Raw genomic sequence first — 21,446 nt, forward strand, 5'->3', positions numbered from 1 at the left:
TAATTCACCGGCAAGTACCCCTCAGCGGGCCGTGCCGGAGAACACTTTCCCCGGAGACTCAAAGTGCTCCCTTAGGGCAAAACCTAAGAGAGCGAACTCATTTACCCAGGATAACAGCAACAGCCGAACCTCAGTTAAACTTCATTGGTTCAGCATTGCCATCCGTTACCCTATATGGGCATCTCATATAAAATCAATCACCGTATGTGTAAGTAAAGGTGATATCTCAAAAATATCGGACGATCTCTAGGCCACTCATTCGTGGGCGAAAGACCGTCCAAATCTCAGCGTTGGTTCTACTCAGTGAAACTCGAGTACCGAGCAGAACCGCTCACATTCCGAGGAAAATAATTCACCGGCAAGTACCCCTCAGCGGGCCGTGCCGGAGAACACTTTCCCCGGTAACTCAAAGTGCTCCCTTAGGTCAAAACCTAAGAGAGCGAACTCATTTACCCAGGATAACAGCAACAGCCGAACCTCAGTTAAACTTCATTGGTTCAGCATTGCCATCCGTTACCCTATATGGGCATCTCATATAAAATCAATCACCGTATGTGTAAGTAAAGGTGATATCTCAAAAATATCGGACGATCTCTAGGCCACTCATTCGTGGGCGAAAGACCGTCCAAATCTCAGCGTTGGTTCTACTCAGTGAAACTCGAGTACCGAGCAGAACCGCTCATTCCGAAGAAAATAATTCACCGGCAAGTACCCCTCAGCGGGCCGTGCCGGAGAACACTTTCCCCGGTAACTCAATTGCTCCCTTAGGGCAAAACCTAAGAGAGCGAACTCATTTACCCAGGATAACAGCAACAGCCGAACCTCAGTTAAACTTCATTGGTTCAGCATTGCCATCCGTTACCCTATATGGGCATCTCATATAAAATCAATCACCGTATGTAAGTAAAGGTGATATCTCAAAAATATCGGACGATCTCTAGGCCACTCATTCGTGGGCGAAAGACCGTCCAAATCTCAGCGTTGGTTCTACTCAGTGAAACTCGAGTACCGAGCAGAACCGCTCATTCCGAGGAAAATAATTCACCGGCAAGTACCCCTCAGCGGGCCGTGCCGGAGAACACCTTCCCCGGAGACTCAAAGTGCTCCCTTAAGGCAAAAACCTTAAGAGAGCGAACTCAAAAACTCATCGCCCAAGTGGGTAAGAGCAACAGCCGAACCTCAGTTAAACTTCATTTTTATAGCTTTGCGTTGCTATCCATCACCCCCAAGGGCATTAATGAACCAATCGACCGCATCTCACGGTTGATTGATTTCATTCACTCATCCCAAGTGGAAAGACCATTGACCATTGACGTTACTGACAGGATGGGTGAAGCACAAGTGCTTTTCATATTCCCCTTTATCTGTTATGAGAGTTATTTGGGAATGGGAGATTTGTGAGCAATTAAGCTCGCCCTCTGAGGGCAGTAGTGTTAGCTATGATCAGTTGAGAGAAGAATAGCCTTCGGTCTTTTGTGTTTGTAGTAATCAGTCTCATTGTAATTGACAGCTTGCACGATTAGTGGGTTTGAATGTGAACTTGACTTCACGAAGAATTTTTTTGCACGATCACGAAGAAGGGCCAAGTGGAAAGTTCTTATAAGAACTGGGCGATGGACTGAGTCCTTGACTCTTTATCCCGTCATCTGAATGAAGTAAATCTGTGTGGATGGAGTGTTATTGAGCTAAAAAGCTGTAGTCATGGCTGGATAACGGCAATAGCCGAGCCTCAGTTAGAACTTCATTGGCTACAGCATTGCCATTTGTTACCCTGGAAGTCCTAAAAAGGACTTTTTCTCTCGCCAAGTGGAAAGATGGAAGTAATGCAGAAGTCATATTTACCTATACCAGTTGCTAAAGGGTGTCTCGTCTTATTATTGAAATACTCTGGATTAGAGAGAGTTATTAGAAATTTTTCCATTTGGTTATATTATAAATTAAAGATGCCAATAAATTGTATACGATACTTCGTTTAATCCATTATCCAAGTGTAAGAGATACTAAGGCAAGTGATGTGAAGTCATATCACCGTTGCCACAAGTTTCCCCAGTCCTGAAAGATACTACAGGAGCAAAGTTTGTTTGCTTACACTTGGATAATCGATTAAACGAAGTATATAATTTCTTGGCATCTTTAATTTATAGTATAACCAAGTGGAAAAACTTACAACTACATTTAGTTAAAGCACTCGATCAAGTAATTCTCAGAAAATAATAATGGAAATATCTTCTATCCAGAATTCTGTTCCAATAATTTCAACCTGCATTGTATGTAAATACAATGCAGGTTGAAATTATTTGAGCTTTGGATAGTACACTCTTGCATTTTCAAGAATAATTAATATATTTTTTTAAAAAATATATTGTTATAATTCTCTCTTAATAGCGATAATTCGGAATGATAATAATAATGATCATTTCCTGGCTTGATCAAATGTGATTCAGTTTTATATTTAGGATCACTATTAAAGTTTGTAAGGAGTTCTAATCGGGCCACTTCAATGGGTAAATTAATAGAAACCAAAATTATACCCAAGCGTACATATGCTAAATGTGATAGCGAATAAAATAATTCTAATACGAAACGCACCTTTTTATCATTGCCTAGGATTGTTTCCGTACTTTTTAAATGGAATGTAAAATCGTAAATTACAGCACACAGTGACACTTGATATTACATTATTGTATCTCAATAATGCCAACGACTCTGAAATAGATACAGTATGAGTATGTCAGATTGTACTCTAACTACACCTAGCGGAGGAGCTTTATACTAACTATTGAGCCTTAGAGCGGTCAGTCCTGACATTTATGTGTGTATATATAGAGCTCATTCAATGAATAAAATAAACAATTTACAGCGTTTTTTTTTTGTTTTGTTTTTTTGGTGAGGGGGGGGGGGAAATAGATCGATGGATTTTAGAAAAGTTAACTACTGGCAGAATTCCTTCTTTACAAAAGTTTCTTACAATAAAATATAATTAAAATTAAAAAAAACTGAAACAATTAAATTAAATAATTAAAATTTATTAAATTGAAAGTTTAAACAACTAACTAAATTTAATTTTTTTAAATAAAATAAAAAAAACTATTATATATCAAAATTTAAAAAAATTCTTAAAATTGAAAATATGAGTAAAAAAGTAAAAAAAATTGATTTTAAGTATTGATCACAACCCGAGTTTCCAATATTATCTTGGATTATGATTGAAATAACAAAATGCAGATTATAACAAAATACGTATAAAATATTAATTGTTGTGAGTCTCGAAAATAGTATAAACTTTTTTAAATTTAATGTAATGAAAATTATCTCAAAACGCATCTAAAAATGTTTAAAGTTCTATTCTCTCTAAAAAAATAAAAATAAATAAATAAAGGATCCTTGATTGATTTATTTTTATATCAGAGGTTCCCAATTTTCAATTTTTTAACGTGTTTAATTTTTATCGATATCTACTTAGAGTCTTTTATATTTTATTAGACATCAAAAAAATGGAATCTGAAAAATACATTAACCAAAATGATGGCCGAAAGTCGACTTTTTGGGTTACTTTTCCACTGTGTTGACAATGCGCTTCTTGTTTTGGAGAACTTCTTGGGCCTGTTTGAAGAACTTCAGGTAAGTGCATTTCAAAACGTAAAGTTTTAATAGCAATGTTAGTAATGCAATAAATTTCACCTCAATACAATTGTCAAGCTCATTTTCCGATTCTTTTAACAAAAAAAAAAAAAAAAAAAAAAGAATTAAGCTACGGCAAAGCAATGTAATGCAACTGCTTTTCAGTTCGCAAATTGATGAGGAACATTATAAGGAAGTCATATTTGCATATTTGAATCATGTCAGTTTATTTTCTTTTAATCTAAATTCTAATTATTAACATTTTATGATTTCTGAGATAAATTACATATATACATACAATAATAATTTTTTTCATTAAAATTATGATATTGTGATTACATATTTACAACAGCTTTAGTTCCGCTTTTCAAGCGAAACTAAAGCTGTTGTAACTAAAAACTAAAGCGGAACTAAAACTAAAACTAAAAAACTAAAGCTTTTTTTTCCCTGCATAATGTATTAATAATAGTTACTGTAGTTGGTAATTTATTGCTTCCGCGGTTGAATATTATTGCTTTTTACAGCATTTATACATTTACACAATGATTCCTCATGGGCTCACTTTAGTGAGTACAGGCATGGCAAACCCAAGGTACCTGATGCTGGACCATGCCTTACTCCATGTAATATTATATTATCCGTAGACTGGTCCTCTCCCCTTCTTTCTTCCTTTCTTGCTCCTTACCGCAGTGCTATTAGAGTATTCGAGGGCTAGTGGTGAATCTTTCCTATCTTGCTATGTCATTTCGCCTATTGCAGCCACTGAAGGGGACAAGCTAGCCCCAATAGGTGCCGGTCCCAAGCCAGGATAAATGGCAAGGGTTGACGTCTGGAAGGACATCCGGTCATAAAACTTCACTGCCAGCTCTAGATATGATTAAATGAGTCGAAAAGAAAGTGATACAAGGGCTAGGGAGTACTCCTTAAGCGACGCGCAGCCACATCGCCCTACAGCTGCGAAAAGTGGACGAAAGATACTGCATCAAGGGCTGGTGCAGTTAAAGAAGCGATCCCAGCAAGTGGAGAGAATGTTGCGAGTGGTAATTGAATGTTGGAAGCATGACTGGAAGGGGAAGAGAGGTGGCAGAAGTAGGAGAGTATAAATTGTTCTACTCTGGAGCGAATAAAGAGGGAAGAAATAGTGTCAGAATTGAGGCGTGTGGTAGAATGACGGGCGAAGTAGTGGAAGTGAGTAGAAGGAACGACAGGATCATGCGAATGAAACTGGGTCCTGGAGAAGAGCAACTGGTCGTCTTATGTGTATGCGCCCCACAAGTTGACTGTGCAGCAGAAGAGAAATATGAATTCTGGAACGTGCTAGATGAAGAAATGAGGGAACTGGAAGAAAACGAGATGGTGATTGTCGGAGGAGACTTGAACTGACACATAGGGAGACAGAATAGGGACTGTGAAAGGGTGTATGGTGGCCATGGAGTGGAAATGATGAACCAGGAAGGAGAGAGGATTTTGGCCTTTGCAGTAGCGTTTGATCTGGCAATTGTGAACTCCTTTTTCTGTAAGAGGGAAGAGCATTTGATAGCATTTAGAAGTAGCAACAATAGTTTACATATTGACTACATTTTGACTAGAAAAAAACATCTTAAGGGAGTAATAAATTGTAAGGTAATCCCAACAGATCAAATGGCGCAGCAATACTGGCTGCTGTGTGCAGACTTTGAAATAAAGTAGAAGATAAGAACCTTTGGAAGCCATGGGAGGAAGAAAATTAAGTGGTTTCGCTTAACAGAAGAGAATGTGAGAAACCCTTTTAGGGAGAAGGTGTTAGAGAGGATTTCGGATGGATTAGATTAGAAAGTGTACAAGATTGGTGGAGACATATTCAAAAGCAATTCTAAGCTGTGCAATTGAGGTGCTTGGTGAAATATCCAGAAAGATTATAGAGCAGAAGGAGGGTTGGTGGTGGAATAATAATGTACAAGAAGCAGTGACAGCTAAGAGGAAGGCAAAGCAGAAGTGGGACGAGTCAGGAGTGGAAGAAGACAGAGAGAAAAAGCGAGAAGCCAAGAGATTTGTTGCACAGGCGAAGGCCATGGCATATCAAGACCTTTATGATCAATTAGAAACAAAGGAAGGATAGAGAAAGATTTATCGATTGGCAAAATGTAGAAATAAGGCATCAAAGGACATCGTACATGTGAGGCATTGGAGGAAGGGTATTAAGGAGGGATGTGGATATAAGAAACAGATGGAGAATACACTTTGAGGGGCTTTTGAATGAATAAAATGCAAGGAGGGGGATGGTGGCTAATGAGGGGATGGTGCAGAACATTAGTAGAGTGGAAATGAAGGAAGCCATAAAGAGGATGAAGAATGGAAAATCGGTGGGCCCTGACAGAATCCCAGTGGAGGCATGGAAGGCACTGGGGGAAGAGGAAATTGACCTGCTGTGGGACCTGTTAATAAAAGTTTATCAACAGCAAAATATACCTGAGGAATGGAGAGAAAGTACTCTTGTCCCCATCTACAAAAGTAAAGGGGATGCACAAGAACTTTAAGAATTACAGAGCAATAAAGTTTATGTTCCACACAATGAAAATCCTAGAGAGGGTTCTTGATGGAAGACTGAGAAAGGAGGTGGAGATTGCAAAGGAGCAATTTGGCTTCATGCCTGGTCGATCGACGGCAGATGCTATCTTTGGGTTACGACAGATGATGGAAAAGTTTCGAGAGAAGCAACGGGAGTTACATCTGGTATTTATTGATCTGGAGAAAGCACATGATAGAGTGCCGAGGCAAGAAGTCTGGAAGTGTCTGAGGGAGAAGAAGGTACCAGAGAAATATGGCAGGTTGGTGCAGGAGATGTACAGAAATGTGAAGACAAGAGTTCGAACCTGCCTGGGAGAGACAGAAAGTTTTCCAGTGACAGTTGGCTTGCATCAAGGATCAGCATTAAATCTGTTCCTGTTTAATATTGTGATGGAGGTGGTGACGGAGGAGGTGAGAGAAGACGCACCTTGGACTATGTTGTATGCAGATGACGGAGGTAGGGAGATGGTGGAGGAGGACTTGAGGATGAAGAACTTGGATGTGGCTACGGTCCAAGACAGGAAGTTGTGGAGGAGACTCACCACAAACAGCGACCCTACTTAAGTAGGAAAAGCTACAGAAGAAGAAGAAGATACATTTAACAATAAGTTATATATACACTATATATACAATTTTCATTTAATGTATTTAAGTGCTGTAACTACTGCATTTAAATGTAATATATGGATTTTTCCCCTGTTTTTTTATTGATCTTGGATGAGATGTAATTTTTTAGCTTTCATCCTCGAAGCTTATTTGTTAAGCTTATCTGAGGATGAAAGCAGTTAGTTATTATTTATTGGTTTGATTGCTGTGTTGGGAAGTAGGCTGATGTTTGATAGGTGTGATATTAACTATTGCCGTAGGTTGAGAATATTAATAATAATAATAATAATAATAATAATAATAATAATAATAATAAATAAACGATATCAATGTTTATTATTATACACCATAATTATATTAAAATGTCATCACATTTTGGATCACTACAAAAATTTAATATACAAAACACTGAGTACGTTCATTTTTTGATAAATAATAATAATATATTTTTGTACTTATGTGTAGTTAAAACTTTATTATTACACGTACTGTTCAATACAAAATACTATTACTAATATTAATAAAATTCATTTGTTTATTATTGAGAAAGACCGATGTAATATAAACCTCCACATTTCCATGGTTACAATAGATCTACTTGCGTCTACTAGATGGCAGTGTGTTTCCACTCTGTCTTCAATAAACAACGTCATCCATAGCTGAGTAGTAAAATATTCGTTATTGCTTCTTCCAAATATTCTGCGTTTCCACATCCAACGTTTGCTCCCAGTATGTCGATCGCTCTTCCAGCAGCTGTAAGAGCGACTTAACGAGGAAAGGCTAATTGAGATAAAGTTACTATTGCGTGACATTTCATATTCTCTCGCCACGTGAGGTTTCCGTTTACATTTTGTGTTTTTCTCATAAAATTACTACTTGCTTTTAATACTCGTAAACAAGCGTGCGTGCATTCACTGCGTACTCTTACAGAACTGTTAAGTACTGTATTTAGATTTCTCAAGATTACTTTTTCATATAAAAAAGGATAATCATAATTAGAAATAATTATGAAACGAAATATAAAAATAAAAATAAAACGAAATAATCCTTTTTTTTTTTTTTTTTGAATTACATCTTATTTTTAATGTATGCTCAAACATTTCTTTTGTAAGATAAATCGTCTTCTGTGACTCGGTTTTGTTTATTTATTTTTAGAGTTACGTCCGCTGGTTCCGAAGATATTTCAAACGAGTGCGTCGCAGTATATTGAAAGAAGTCAGAGATGTGAAAACAAGCGACGATACTGAAGTTAATAAAGATTCAGAGGAACGTTTCAGCGAGCACGTGAGCAACACTATTTGATAACCTTCGTGCATGGTGTTTGCGTATCAGCGTGAGTCAGAGAGAGAGAGAGAGAGAGAGGAGCTAGCGTCGTTTCCATAGCAACAGAATAGACTCGAATTGGATCTTAAATTAGGATTACGAAGAAGCTACGGAACCAAGCGATCCATGCACCTATAAATTACACGATTACACTGCAAATAAGATGAAACTAAAATCGATCTTGAAGATCAATAACTGAACGAAAATGCTCCACACGGAATTTAAAACAAGTATTCTATGTTATGTCTCTTTTGAGAAAGCGAATGGTATCGACTCCATCATATTTGAGACAAATGTCAAAATGCGCAGATCCCATAGTTCCAAATAACCCTGTATGAGTACATATAATACGGAAAAGCCATTTGTAACTTACATGCAGTACACTTGCTACATGTGAAGACAGATGACTCAAATTACATTTAGACGTATTATAAGAATGCTTAAAGATAAACTGGCTTTAATTTTCAACGATGTTTGTTACTTAATATGCGTTATTAGCGAATTATAATATGAATATACGTTATAAGTGGTGAATTATAAGACAGGGAATGTTTTGAGGGAATTTTAATATCTCCCCGCAAATATTAAAATTCTGCGTTTGAAATATTTTGAACTGGTGGATGTCTCATGTTAACTATTTCTATACATTTAGCACAAATGGCATGAAGAAACCCAAAATTGTATTATTATTATTATTATTATTATTATTATTATTATTATTATTATTATTATTATTATTATTATTATTATTATTATTATATTAGTTAATTCACTGACTTTAGAGTCAGATTACATTCAGTATGAGCTATCGCTAAAGTACTTCGATCCCTAAGAGGTACTCGCATTATTTGAATCGGAAAAATTACTTTTTTTGTTTATTTGTTTAAGACTTTTATACATATTTTCTATAACTGTTTTTTCCTGCAGCATATTTCTTTGAATTGCTTCTTTCACTTCGTTATTTTAATGATTATTAAATTTACTCTGTAATCAGAATAAATAAATAAGTTAACTTTATCTTTTGAGTCAAATATAGGGATAGAACGTTTATGTTAATAGTATAGAAATAATAACAAATGTTATTATTACTATACGAATTATAGATTTCAGGCTTGCAAATGAATTTTTTTTTCTTCGTTCTATCTTTCCTTTCATTTTTATCTTCTCTGAATCGATTTCGTTCGATCTATGATCATGCACTTCTTTTCGCTAAATTAGCTGTCTTTTCATCTGGTAAAGTTAAAAAAACGCTCCCCATCATTAACATTTTTTTCCTATTTAAATCCATTATCAGCCGAAAGAATGTCCTACAGGAATTTTTCATGTTTTCAAAAATAATTAATGAATCGATTAAACTCTCCATAGGGGAATTAAAATTGCCGAAACAGTCTTATGACATCCGCGGGAAACCAAAACGATCAATCATTAAAAAGAAAAAAAAAAAAAAAAAGAGTGAGAGAGAGAGAGAGAGAGAGAGTGTCACTGCAGTTGTGACAAATGGATTGGATTAAATTAACAGAAGAATTACAACATCCCTTTATCTTCTATAAATCAAAATTATGATTTCAGTACTTCGTTAGGTACATGCTGTACTCGATTTGTACTTAATAACCAAAAATAATTACAACAGTGACTTTTACAGCCAAGTATTGTGAGAAACCATGACAACTCATTAGAAAAATTATTAATAATGTACTATAAGTGAGAATAAAACCTTTCATGGGCGGGAGCCGCATAAAAAAAAATAATTAAAATAAATAATTATCAATTTGCCACCGTCGTTCTAAAGAGGGATTCAACAGGACAGAGCTTATCAGATGCAGAGCTTTAAATTCAATTAAGAAAAAACTTGTTAAATAGAATATAGCGAAAGACCCAGAAGAAACATTTTTTTTTTTTCATATCTCCTTCCTCCGCAGACATCACAAATGGGTTCGTTGAGCTTATTTCCACGAAACTTGGCTTATAGTGGTGTCTAATGTTACCTAAGATATCCAATAATTTCATTTCTATTAGACTAAAATGAGGGAAGTCCTGGGAGAATGTGATTTCCTTCTCAGGCACAATATAGATGGCATCAATCAATCAATTTCGACCAAACGTAGGAGACAGTGTTTCTTACATTACTTATGGTTCTCTACGATGTTCAGTCCATTCAGATTAGAAGAGTTTCTTCGTAGACAACTTTGCAGGTGCATCTTTGCAACCAAGTGTTCAGTTGCGCACTCTGGGTTTAATCTTGTGTGTCGGGGGGGGTGGGGAAGTTGAGTAGACGATTTGAGAATACACACTACGCATCGCTTACGACCTATGACTGAGCATCTCCAGTGATCGCTAATTCATAAGTAGTATAGAAATAGAAGACACGACACAACATAAATAAAAAAATGAATTTTAATTAGGAAAAGATTTTTGGAAAATTTTCTAGTGTTTTTTCCTTTTTCTTTGGGGGGGCTTGCTCTCCCATCTGGGTGCGCCACTGATGGTGTTCTATTTGGAAATATTGTTCATTATATTGTCTTAATCCTTGGAACAGTATCAACGTATGTATACGTCCAAATTTTAGCTATAGTTGAGTTTTTGCAAGGAGATGCTGCAATCTATTTGCAACTCTCCCAATTTTTTTTTCATTGATATATGCCATTAAAAGTGAGATGTATATGTTTATCTCACCGCTCAAAGGGTTTTAACTTGCTGAGAATGTATATTACTAAAATTCAAGCAACATTTATGCAAGAATTAACAATAATAAAAAGTATATTAATAAAACAACCACGTCTTAATTGCAGCCATCATATTTAGCTTTTTCAATATTTGATTCACCTTACTTGGCTTATGAGATGTTTTTATGCGATAGAATATCTACACGTATTAAGTGAAAACATCTAAAATTTTCTCTATAGTATGCTCTCAGAGTGAAGATCTAAATTAAATAGATTATGAAATGAGCCTGTTATGAATTACATATACAAGAAAAAACGGTTTCCTTTCACATTACTGATTCAAGAGTTAATATTAGAATACTTAAATATAGCGCTTAAAAAAATAATTATTTGTAGCATTGTACAAATTACGTACATGTACAAATTGTACATTGTAGTCTATTCTGTTAATTTTAGAGTGGATTGCACTCTACAATTAACAGAAGAGATTTTTAAAAGAATAAAATAAAAACATATGTTTTTTTAAAAATGCTTTGGATAGAGTCATAAGTTGTTGTTGTCTTCTCCCCCCCCTGTCATTTTCATTAATATAGGTAAGGAAAGTTACTCTAATGCTTCGTTGGCAGGTATACTGGACAAGATGGCTTCTTCGAATGTTAAGTACTAATCCAGGTCCTCCCCCAACACCTCCTGGGGATGTAACCCCTTCTCGTTTGCTGAGATGGGAAGAAACGCCGCCTGGTAGGTAATATCTTTGTTTATTCTTTAAGTTTCTCTGTTATTCTTGAAAGTTAAAGCTACTATACCTCTGTTTATTTTCCAAGGATACTTTTATTTTCTGCAACGGCTGCTTTGTAACTCAATACTTGGTGAAGAAAAATAAAATAAAAAATATATCAGCCTTTATCGTCATAATACCAATTCACTCAAGATAAAGAAGCCCAACCACTTAAGAGAAGAGTGTCGTAAAACCATAATCCAAAAGAAAATCATTGAAAATAAAATGAGCAATTTATTCATTCTTTACTCTTTGTAGCACAACTAAAATGAATTGTAACTAAAACCACTGGATACATTTTTATGTTGCTACATTAGCTACTAAAGCTAATGTGGCTATATCGTTATGATCAATGACCATAATGATAATTATTAATTAAAATTAATAACAAATAAAATCTTCTGAGGTATTGTATTCTCTAAAGGGAGTAGCGGAGTGCCTTTCTCCCTAACTAAAGAGAGAAAGTTGCTACTAGTCTCCCAAGAGACTCTTGGGAGACTAGTAGCAACCAGACCCTTCAAATCTTCACTGACAGTGAGTCCATTCTGTCAAGGAATTAAGGCTTTTCAAGGGAGATAGAGAGAGAGTATTGCAAACAAAAGCCGGCATCTCGTGCTTCTAAATCCTAAGACTAGTATTATTGTGTATGATAATGTAAGTTCTGTTGCATTTGTGAGTTGTGGGTTAAAAATCAAATTTGTGTTGGAGGTGAAACTACTTGCCAGTACCAAAGATTGACTAAATTCAGCAACTGGCCAAAGAAAGGCCTAGAAAAGTTCCTCTAGATTCTATACGTTCGATTCTAGTCGCCGAACTAGAATCGAACGTATAGCAGTCTTTCTTTGGCTGCCTATAGTTGTGGATACAAATATTATTTCCACAGAGCTTTACAGATACAATAATTAATTAATATAAGCTTAAGTAATGAATTATTAATTAATTTTAAAAGACAAACCTTATGAACTCAAAAGGTTAATACAAGCGTGTCCAGATTGGACATCTTGTATTAAGTTTCGCCAATGTCTGTGCATACACGAGATTCTAACCCAGAGCACTTGTGGTAGCAGTAACTTTTTACCATATAAGCTAATGAAGCCTCTTTCAGCAGCTTATATGGATAATTGATTATTCATATATTCGTATATTTATTGTGGGGAAATAATTTATTACTGCTTTATTATCGACTGTCTCTATTTGATAACTTCAAAAGAAAGAGTAAATTTTCGTATTCCTGAATTGTTCTTATTCTCGTTATTTAGAAACAGCTGACGAAAATGACATCGAACATGAGATGCAACTCACTGCTTTGTGTCGAGACATCCGACGAGGACCAAGTGATCGAAGCAAGAACGACCACGATGAAATAGAAACATCAAGTGTGGTTACAGTGAACACACTACAAGAAAGCATGGATGATGTAAGTCTTCTGGTAAGCAACACGATGAAAAATGATTTTTGAATTCATATTCCAAAACAGTCGATTGAGCATGAATTATGCACAATCGGCTCAATCTACGGTGACGTCTTGTGCCTCTTATATTATTTATTCCCACAAAAGTTGAATCACTGCACACTGTTATTCTTTCGTAAAGCGACCAACGTTTTCCATAATAATAGATTGCAATTTGCATTAGTACGCAATCACCTTATAAATCCTTATCCTTATAAGGACTGGCTTAAAGGGGCGAAACAAGAATGCTTTTCATCTTCCCCCGTTAACCATATGACAGTGTAGGGATAAGGTGTTACTGAGCTATTAAAGCTCTGATCATGGCAGGAGGATAACAGCAATAGCCGAGCCTCAGTTAGAACTTCATTGGCTACAGCATTGCTATCCATTACTCTCCAAAGGCATTATTAATCAGCGTATCTCACGGTTGATTGTCTCCCTCTCTGGGCGAAATATTGACAATTGACATTTATGTCTTTAGGGGTGAAACAAGATGCTTTTCATATTTCCCGCTATCTGTTGTGGTTACAGTGAGGATAAAATAAAATTTATGAGCAGTTTGCTCGCCCTGAATGGGCATGGAGATTATGCATCGCTATGGGCGTGCGAAGTTATTATTGACAATTGACATTTGCGACTTTAGGGGTGAAGCAAGATGCTTTTCATATTCCCCGCTATCTGTTGTGGTTACAGTGAAGGTAAAATTTATGAGTAGATTGCTCGCCCTGAAAGAGCATGGAGATTATGCATCACTAAAGGAGGCTAATATAGCTTTTGGTCTTCTATATTTGAATATTTCCGTTGGATCGTATGCTGCAGCTTGCTGAACCAAATCGTTGGGATGTGTGGACGTCTTTAGGAAAAACTTGGATGCTAATGATTGCAGAAAAGAGAAAATATAGGGAATATTTGTGTCTCTGTGGAGTTAATTGTTTCTAACATACCACGGGGCGTTCAGAATCATTCTCAAGCACTTTTTCTGCACTCGTTGTATTTTTATAATGTTAGCATTAGAGGTGTGGTTCCAGGCCGGAGAGGCATAGGTGATTATAGGGCGAATTGTCATCAGGTATAGTTGCAATTTGATTCTGTTGCTGAGCTAGCTATTTCTATTAATTAGCGGATAGATCTGAGCTATGGCTTTAGATGCCTTTGTGCACGTAGACTTAGTGTGCTGATTGAAAGATAGCTTTTTGTTGAGAATCACACCCAGGTAATTTGCTTCTGTCTGCCAGGGAATTTTAGTATTGAATAGTAACACATCTCCTGCAGGAGACATTGGCCTTTTTGAGAAAAGAACGGCTGAGCTTTTCTGAGGGTTGACTTCCAATCTCCACTTGGAGAACCAACCCTCCAGCTTTAGAATGTTTTCTGGAAGCTTTCTGGTAATTAAATGGGGTTTGAGAGATCTGGTTAGTATTGCTGTATCGTCCGCATACAGGGCCAAAATGGAAGTCATCGGATTGTGTGGGATGTCTGACATGTGTATAGAGAATAGCAATGGAGCCAGTAGAGATCCCTGCGGCACTCCAGCAAAGATATGGCGCTGGGAGGATGTAGAACCGTTGATTTTTAGTTGCATTGTTCTATTCTGAAGATATGAGTGGATTAAGTGAACCATTTTTAGTGAGGTACCGGCTGAGATAAGTTTGCACAGGAGTCCAAAATGCTAGATTTTGTCAAATGCTTTGGATAAGACTAGGAAAACAGCGCCTGTGCACTGATGCCAGTTGTAGCTGGTTGTGATGTATTCCACAATTCTGTGGATTTGCTGGGTAGTACTATGGTGTTGCCTGAAACCAAACTGTTCTTTATGGAGGATGTTTAGGTCATTTACTGAGGTTTGGAGTCATGAGAGGATGACCTTCTCTGCAACCTTACCCAGATTTGAGATAACACTGATTGGACGATAATTTTGCGGTAGGTGTGGGTCTTTGCCTGGCTTATGTATAGGAATTACGTCAGCCAGTTTCCAGGTGGAAGGAAAATAGTGAAATCTTAAAATTGCATTTATTATACTGGTCAGGTGCACTACTGCTTTTCGGGACAGAAGTTTAATCACCCTATTAGTAATGCCGTCTGGCCCAGGAGCTTTTTTGTTCTTTAATTTTTTAATAATGTCATATAACTCAGCAGGTGATGTTGGTGCAATATGGTCAGTGCTGGAGATAGGAAGTTTGAGCGAGTGTCTGACCTTGCTGTGAATCTTATATATGTGGTCAAAGTCAAGGTTTCCATACGAAGGCCTGCATTGCTCCTCTAAGTTGTGTGCTATAACTTCTGCTTTGTCTACATCTGTGTGAGCAAGGCCCTGGTCAGAGAATATTGGGGGAAGGGATCTGTCTTTGTTTTTGATATTTTTCAGTAGTCCCCAGATGGAATGATTAGTAGGTGAAATGGAGGATAACTTTTCATCCCATACTTGGTCTCTATGGGCTTTGAGTGCATCTGTTACTGCCCCATTTAATCTGTTTAGATGTATTTTATCTTGTGGTGCACACGTGTTACGGTATCTTTTCCTAGCTCTGTTTTTGTCTCTGATCAAGTTCATGATGTCTTCAGGCAAACGATCTGGCTTGCGGACAGATTTGTAGGAGGAAGCTACCTTTATAGCAGAATTAATTTGTTGTGTGAGATTTGTAACTGCAGTTTCTACTTCTTCTTTTGTGTGTATGTGAGGAACAGGTCCAATATAATCCTTCAGTGCTGCTGATAATCTTTCCCGTGCAATGTAGGAGTGAGAAGGAGGATATAGGTATTCTTGATTTCCCAGCTGTAGTAGAATTGGATTGTGATCGGATGATAGTTCATCCATAGATATGATGCTGAATTGAAGTTTAATATCCTGAAGGATAGCTATATCCAGGATATCAGCAGTGCCGAACGTACTAAGATGAGTTGGTTCGGTGGGGCCTGCCACAACAGCGTTGCTTGATCCTAAGTAATTGTAAAGGATGCAACCATTCTTGTTTGTGGTTGTACAATTCCACGCAGGATGCTTGGAATTCAGATCCCCGGCAATAATGGTGGGCTCTCTGGTGCATAAGATGGCATTTAGATCAGAGTGAAGTAGAGATTTTTGGGGAGGGTTGTAAGCTGAGTAGATTTTCAATTTGCCAGTGGAGCTGGTGACTACTTCCACTCCTGTGATCTCAAGGTTAGTGGTTGAAGGAATGCTCACAGAGTGGTGCTTAATGTAGTTTTTAATAAAGATGGCAGTGCCGCCGCCTCTGTAGAGTAGTCTATCATTTCTGTATAGGTGATAGCCCCTTATTGTAGGATTGTCTGAGGATTTTAAATGAGTTTCACTGATTAAAATAACATCTGGTTGTTACCTAGATGTGAAGTCTTGGAGTTCCAGAATTTTGTTTTTAAGGCCATTTGCGTTCCACGCAACTATCTGAAGAGATGCTGGAATGAGTTTGTTACTATTCATTTATGAGAGCTGTGAGGATGACCTGTGTTTCACGAAGAAATCTTTTAGTGGAGGTTTCAGTAGGGTTTGATAGGCTGAAATTTTGTAGCATGTTTGCTAGTGAGGCCGTAATAACAGCTGTTAGGTTTTTAGTTGCTGTTGGTTGATTATGTTCTGGAATTGGTCTAATTGTACGGGTAACATCGGCATAGCTTCTTGTTTGCTTTCGGGTGTATCTATTATTGGAGGTCTCCGACTGTGGCCGCTGAGTCTCCGATTTTGATGTCTGGGCCTCTGGTGTTCTTGTACTGAAGGAGGAGGGCTGATTGATTGCCTCCATCCGTCTGTTCTTTGGGTGATGAGTACACCCTTTGTAGTTCGCGGGATGAGGGCCACTGCAGTTGGCACATTTGGCCGAGGTAGTCCTCGGCTTTGTGCAGGTATTGGTTGGGTGGCTGTCGCCACATTTTAAACATCTATATTCCGCTCTGCATAGATTCTGGGCATGGCCAAACTTCTGCCACCTGTGGCACTGCCCAGAAGATGATCTTTTACGGAGTGGTTCCGGCGTGACGATGAGACCACAGACTGTTTTTAAGTTGTAAATATCCTTGTATATTTTATGAATCTCAACAAGGACCAATGGCATGGGAGTCTTGTCAGCTTTGTACATTCTGCTCACTTTGACTGGGGGCAGATCCTGAGAATTTAGGTCAGCAGCTATTTCTGATGTGTCAATGTCTTCACAGACACCACGAAGGACTACTTTTAAGTTTTTTTCGGAGCTGAGGGCAAAGGTATGATACTGGATGCCTCTGTCGTCCAGTTCTTTGGACAACCTTCTGTAGTCTGTCACTGTTGCTGGCTGGATCTTTATGCCTTCATCCATGTTTTTGGCCTTAATGAAGCCAATATGCAAATTGGACATTGTCGATCTTAAAGCTGCCCACTTATGCTTTTCTCTAAGGATGATCGGAGGCACCTTTTCTTTGGGAGAAATAGCGGCATCCGAACCCTGAGAATCCTGTTCCATTTCAGTATTGTCATTGTGCGGTTCATCTGTTGTTCTTCGCTTTTTGCGTGCGCGCACTTCTACAAAGTTTGAAGAAGTAGAAGGCACCGATTCTAAGTGATCTTCAGCTGCAACGTCTGAGACACATTCGGGGGGAAACGTGTCATACAATTTCACTTTTCCCGGCCAATTATCACTCAGCAGCTTTCCCAGTCTGAGGAATTCCTTATATACTTCCTCGAATTTGGTTTCATTCACAAGTTTAGCCATTTCAAGACAGATGGAGAAAGAGTAGAGTGTCCCGAGCAGGTAAAGATAATCCTGTGGACTTTTGAGGGTCCACTAGCAAATCCCGTAGACACTCTTAGGTGTCTACCAGCAATAAAATGTCACTATAAAAAACAAACAAAGGCGATACCAGCGGCTGTAGGCCTAGCGTATTGCCCTTGTAATTACAAATGACTTACCTGGATAAAGCACTATGGAAAATAAAGTGACTGTTTATGGTAGCAAGCAATTAACTACTATTACTAATGAATAAGCATAAATACATAAATATAAATCTAAATCGCTAAAAACATATCAAACCAATTCATAATCCATCATCAATAATACACGACACCAAACACTAACACACGAGCCGCCATCTTTTTTCTGCCTCATGAAAACTATCATCTTATAAATAGTCCTTATAAGGACTGGCTTAAAGGGGTGAAGCAAGAATGCTTTTCATCTTCCCCGTTATCTGTAGAGGACAGTGTATGGATAAGGCGTTATTGAGCAATTAAAGCTCTGATCGTGGCAGGAGGGTAACAGCAATAGCCGAGCCTCAGTTAGAACTTCACTGGTTACAGCATTGCCATCCATTACCCTCCAAGGGTATTGGATTGAATGAATCAATCACCGCATCTCACGGTCGATTGATCCACTCGAACCAGCCTCATCTTATAAATGAAACATCGATACTAATTTATAATTAATTATTTCTAATTTTTAATGGCGTATTTAATGGTAACAATTTATTTTTTGTAAATAAATAAAAATATCCTTTTATATTAAGTAAGTTGTAATTGTAATTAAAAATCCAATTTATTAGAATAAAAAAAAGTTGATCAAATAAGTTTGTGAACCTGTGTACTAATTATGTACGATTTTGCATGAAATGTTTGTTGTTAGAGACATTTTTTATTAATACGTATATGAAGTGAAATAATAAAACAGCCAATATTTTCTTTAATAATCATTCATTGTCATTTTATATAGCAAATTGAAGAAGAAGATGAGGAAAATAAAGACACGGAATATAACAGTGACAGTTCATGGCTTGATGTAGAAGACGATAACTATCAAGGTTCAAATGAAGAGGTGAGCAACAAATAAATTATTTATATTAGTTTTGTTCTTCCATAGAGAATTGATATTGCGCTATAAAACTACAATGTTTGCAGTTACAAACCTAATTCCATTTCGTTTTTATTTACTAGCATTATTTCAGGAGTACTTCTAGAAGGCATAATCTTGCACCAGGTATCTCCTTTATTATTTTTATTTCGTTTCATTGGTTTCTAAAATTCTGTTTGAATTCTTTTAATGAGAATTTTTGTTGTATTTGCAGGAACCAATGGTCACAAAGCAAGACGAAGTTCTGTAACATAGAGCCATGTTGAATACATTTCAATTGTGACGTCATTATTTATATCTATATATATATAATTTTAAAAAAATTGTACATGTTTATTTGTTTTTATGTTAGTTATTACAAGTCATTCTTTTTTATAATATATCCGTTGTTTTGTTATCATTTCTTTTGACTTTATTATTTCTTTCTTATTTTATACACCGATAATAATAATAATAATAATATAAATAAAGAGAGAGAGAAAAAACAAATATTAATTTTAATATTCTTTTTTCTTTCTCACTATTTTATCGTAACATTCACGAAAGTGTTCAGATTGAAATTGGGAGATCTGTACAAGAGGATTCATTCGTGCTCTAGAAAGAAGTCAGTTTTCTTGAAGATAGTCCCTAAGGAGATAAAAAAAAACTGCATTCCATGGGGGTTTGCATATGGTAACATGCATTACAGGTCATGTAGATGATGGAACTGCCAGTCTTTCATGGTTGGAATACTGCACTGAAGGTTACAAACTTCGTTGAATTGTTGAAGAGGTGCTTGTGTTCATTCACAGAAAACTTGGTAAAAGATGACTCTATAGAGTACACGACAACACTCCTCTTCTCAATAGACCTATGAGTTACAATCTCATCTCCAGGTATATATTCATTTCTATGATCGAAACTTCTATTGTCATTCAAAAGAGATATTCCAACAACCATGAGTGCAAATGCCTTTTCGTTTACATCTTTCTCCTTTGTAAGATCATTTGAATATTTAATCTTAATTTATTTATAGTTAGAAGAAATTCATCTTATAAAGCTGTAGTTATAGATAATATCTTGCGCTGCGTATTTTCGGACGTCCATTCGCGTTCTGTTCAATAACGTACAAAATGTACAGGTTTGTACATTTTTACATTGTACACTTTGGTCTATTATTTCTCTTACTGTTTTGAAAGAACTTTTGAATATCCGTTTTGGAAATGTCCAAAATTGTTTTCATGAAATGGCATTTAATATATTCTGAGTGGGGCAGGGGGGGAGTCATTAAATTTAGATTGCTGTGCAATTGTAGCGCTCTTTTGTTTTGGTAAAAAATGATGGGCAAGTTGAAATTCATGACTAAATAATGTAGGATGAATTGTCTACTCTTCATTCTTCCATTTTTCCTAACTCCAATGGGGCAGAATATTTTGAGTAAAACAAACGAGTCTAAATATGTGCAGAATATGTCTGCGCATTCAATACGCAAAATTTACCACACACACACACACACATACACGCACACACGCACCACACAGCCGCTTTCGAAGTTAAAAACATTTAACATTATTGGCTCATCGCATACGCCAGAAATGTTACACAGTCCAATGGCTAAATAAACGTGTACAGACATATTCTGCATTGCATAATGACGAGCAAGATATTAACATCCAAATATATTCCATAATCATGGGCGGCTCCTGCACAGACACTGCGGAACTGCAGCATCCCCAATTTTTCTCGATATATAAATATATTTATTAATTTTTTTTATATTTGCTTGTAATATTTATTTTTATCATCAACAATCCTATACAATTCTCTTATTTTGTATAAAAAATAATAAAAATCCATCTTGTAGCACTTAGGAGGGCGAAGGACGCTAGCGGCACTGTGTTTACCACAGTGTCATATTGCTACGTGCGCGCAACAATAAGCATGTCATAGTGAGATGCGAGCTATTAGCGTAATGCGGCACTGTCCATCGCGCAGTTCCACTGTTGTTTATATGCAGTTTGCGCCAGTAGTAGAGTGTTCGTAGTGCTTATCTTGTTTACTCCGTCTCTTTAAATATTTGGAAATTACAATTAATGACATAGCATTTGTTATAGTTTTTATTTTAGAACATTATTGGGGTTATTGACAATTATGACAAAAGGAAAGGTATTCTTTCACTAAACATTTAGTAGCTGCTAAATTATTTAACAAGGATAAATGAGCTAATTTTAAGAATAAATTGCCTATAGAAGAAATAAAATTGACCACTGAAGCATATCAACAAAGAAAAACTTGAAACTGAACTTCGAATACTGAGTACTGAAATTCGACAGTAGATTCGACATGCATGATTATTGTAAATTGATTGACTTGTTAAAATTTATAACAGAAAATAATTTAGATTGTGTTCTTAGTGAAATTACTATATTGATAAAAATTCTCTTGACAATGACTACATCAGAGCCTGAACGCTGTTTTTTTTTTTTCAACATTAAAGAGAATAAAAACGTTTCTGAGGAGCACTGTGAATCATGAATTCAAAGAAAAAAAAAATTCTTCAATAGTCACATAAACATAAAGGAAAAAGTTATTGACCTTTTCGCTCGAAACACAACAGTGGATTTTATTTTTAAGTAATTTTGAATTATACC

At 36.5% G+C, this 21,446-nt stretch overlaps 1 protein-coding gene across 4 annotated transcripts in view; it reads left to right on the forward strand.

Moving 5' to 3' along the window:
* LOC150108372 (uncharacterized) overlaps positions 1 to 19,104 on the forward strand; it is a 44,561-nt gene extending 25,457 nt beyond the window's left edge. The window contains exons 3-9 of one of the 4 annotated variants that reach the window (XM_090415772.1): positions 3,484 to 3,621; positions 7,930 to 8,058; positions 11,354 to 11,501; positions 12,798 to 12,967; positions 18,679 to 18,780; positions 18,900 to 18,942; positions 19,031 to 19,104. In XM_090415772.1, coding sequence (XP_090271898.1) covers positions 3,484 to 3,621; positions 7,930 to 8,058; positions 11,354 to 11,501; positions 12,798 to 12,967; positions 18,679 to 18,780; positions 18,900 to 18,942; positions 19,031 to 19,071 — 771 coding nt within the window. In that variant the 3' untranslated portion in view covers positions 19,072 to 19,104. The remainder of the gene's footprint in view (positions 1 to 3,483; positions 3,622 to 7,929; positions 8,059 to 11,353; positions 11,502 to 12,797; positions 12,968 to 18,678; positions 18,781 to 18,899; positions 18,943 to 19,030) is intronic. The other 3 variants (XM_090415773.1, XM_090415774.1, XM_090415776.1) reach the window with 3 other exon arrangements.
* Positions 19,105 to 21,446: the final 2,342 nt, after the last annotated feature.

Source organism: Typopeltis vanoorti, chromosome 3 (genome assembly GCF_054136105.1).
Source record: "Typopeltis vanoorti isolate ZY-2024b chromosome 3, IOZ_Tvanoo_1.0, whole genome shotgun sequence".
Classification (NCBI taxonomy): Eukaryota; Metazoa; Arthropoda; class Arachnida; order Uropygi; family Thelyphonidae; genus Typopeltis; species Typopeltis vanoorti.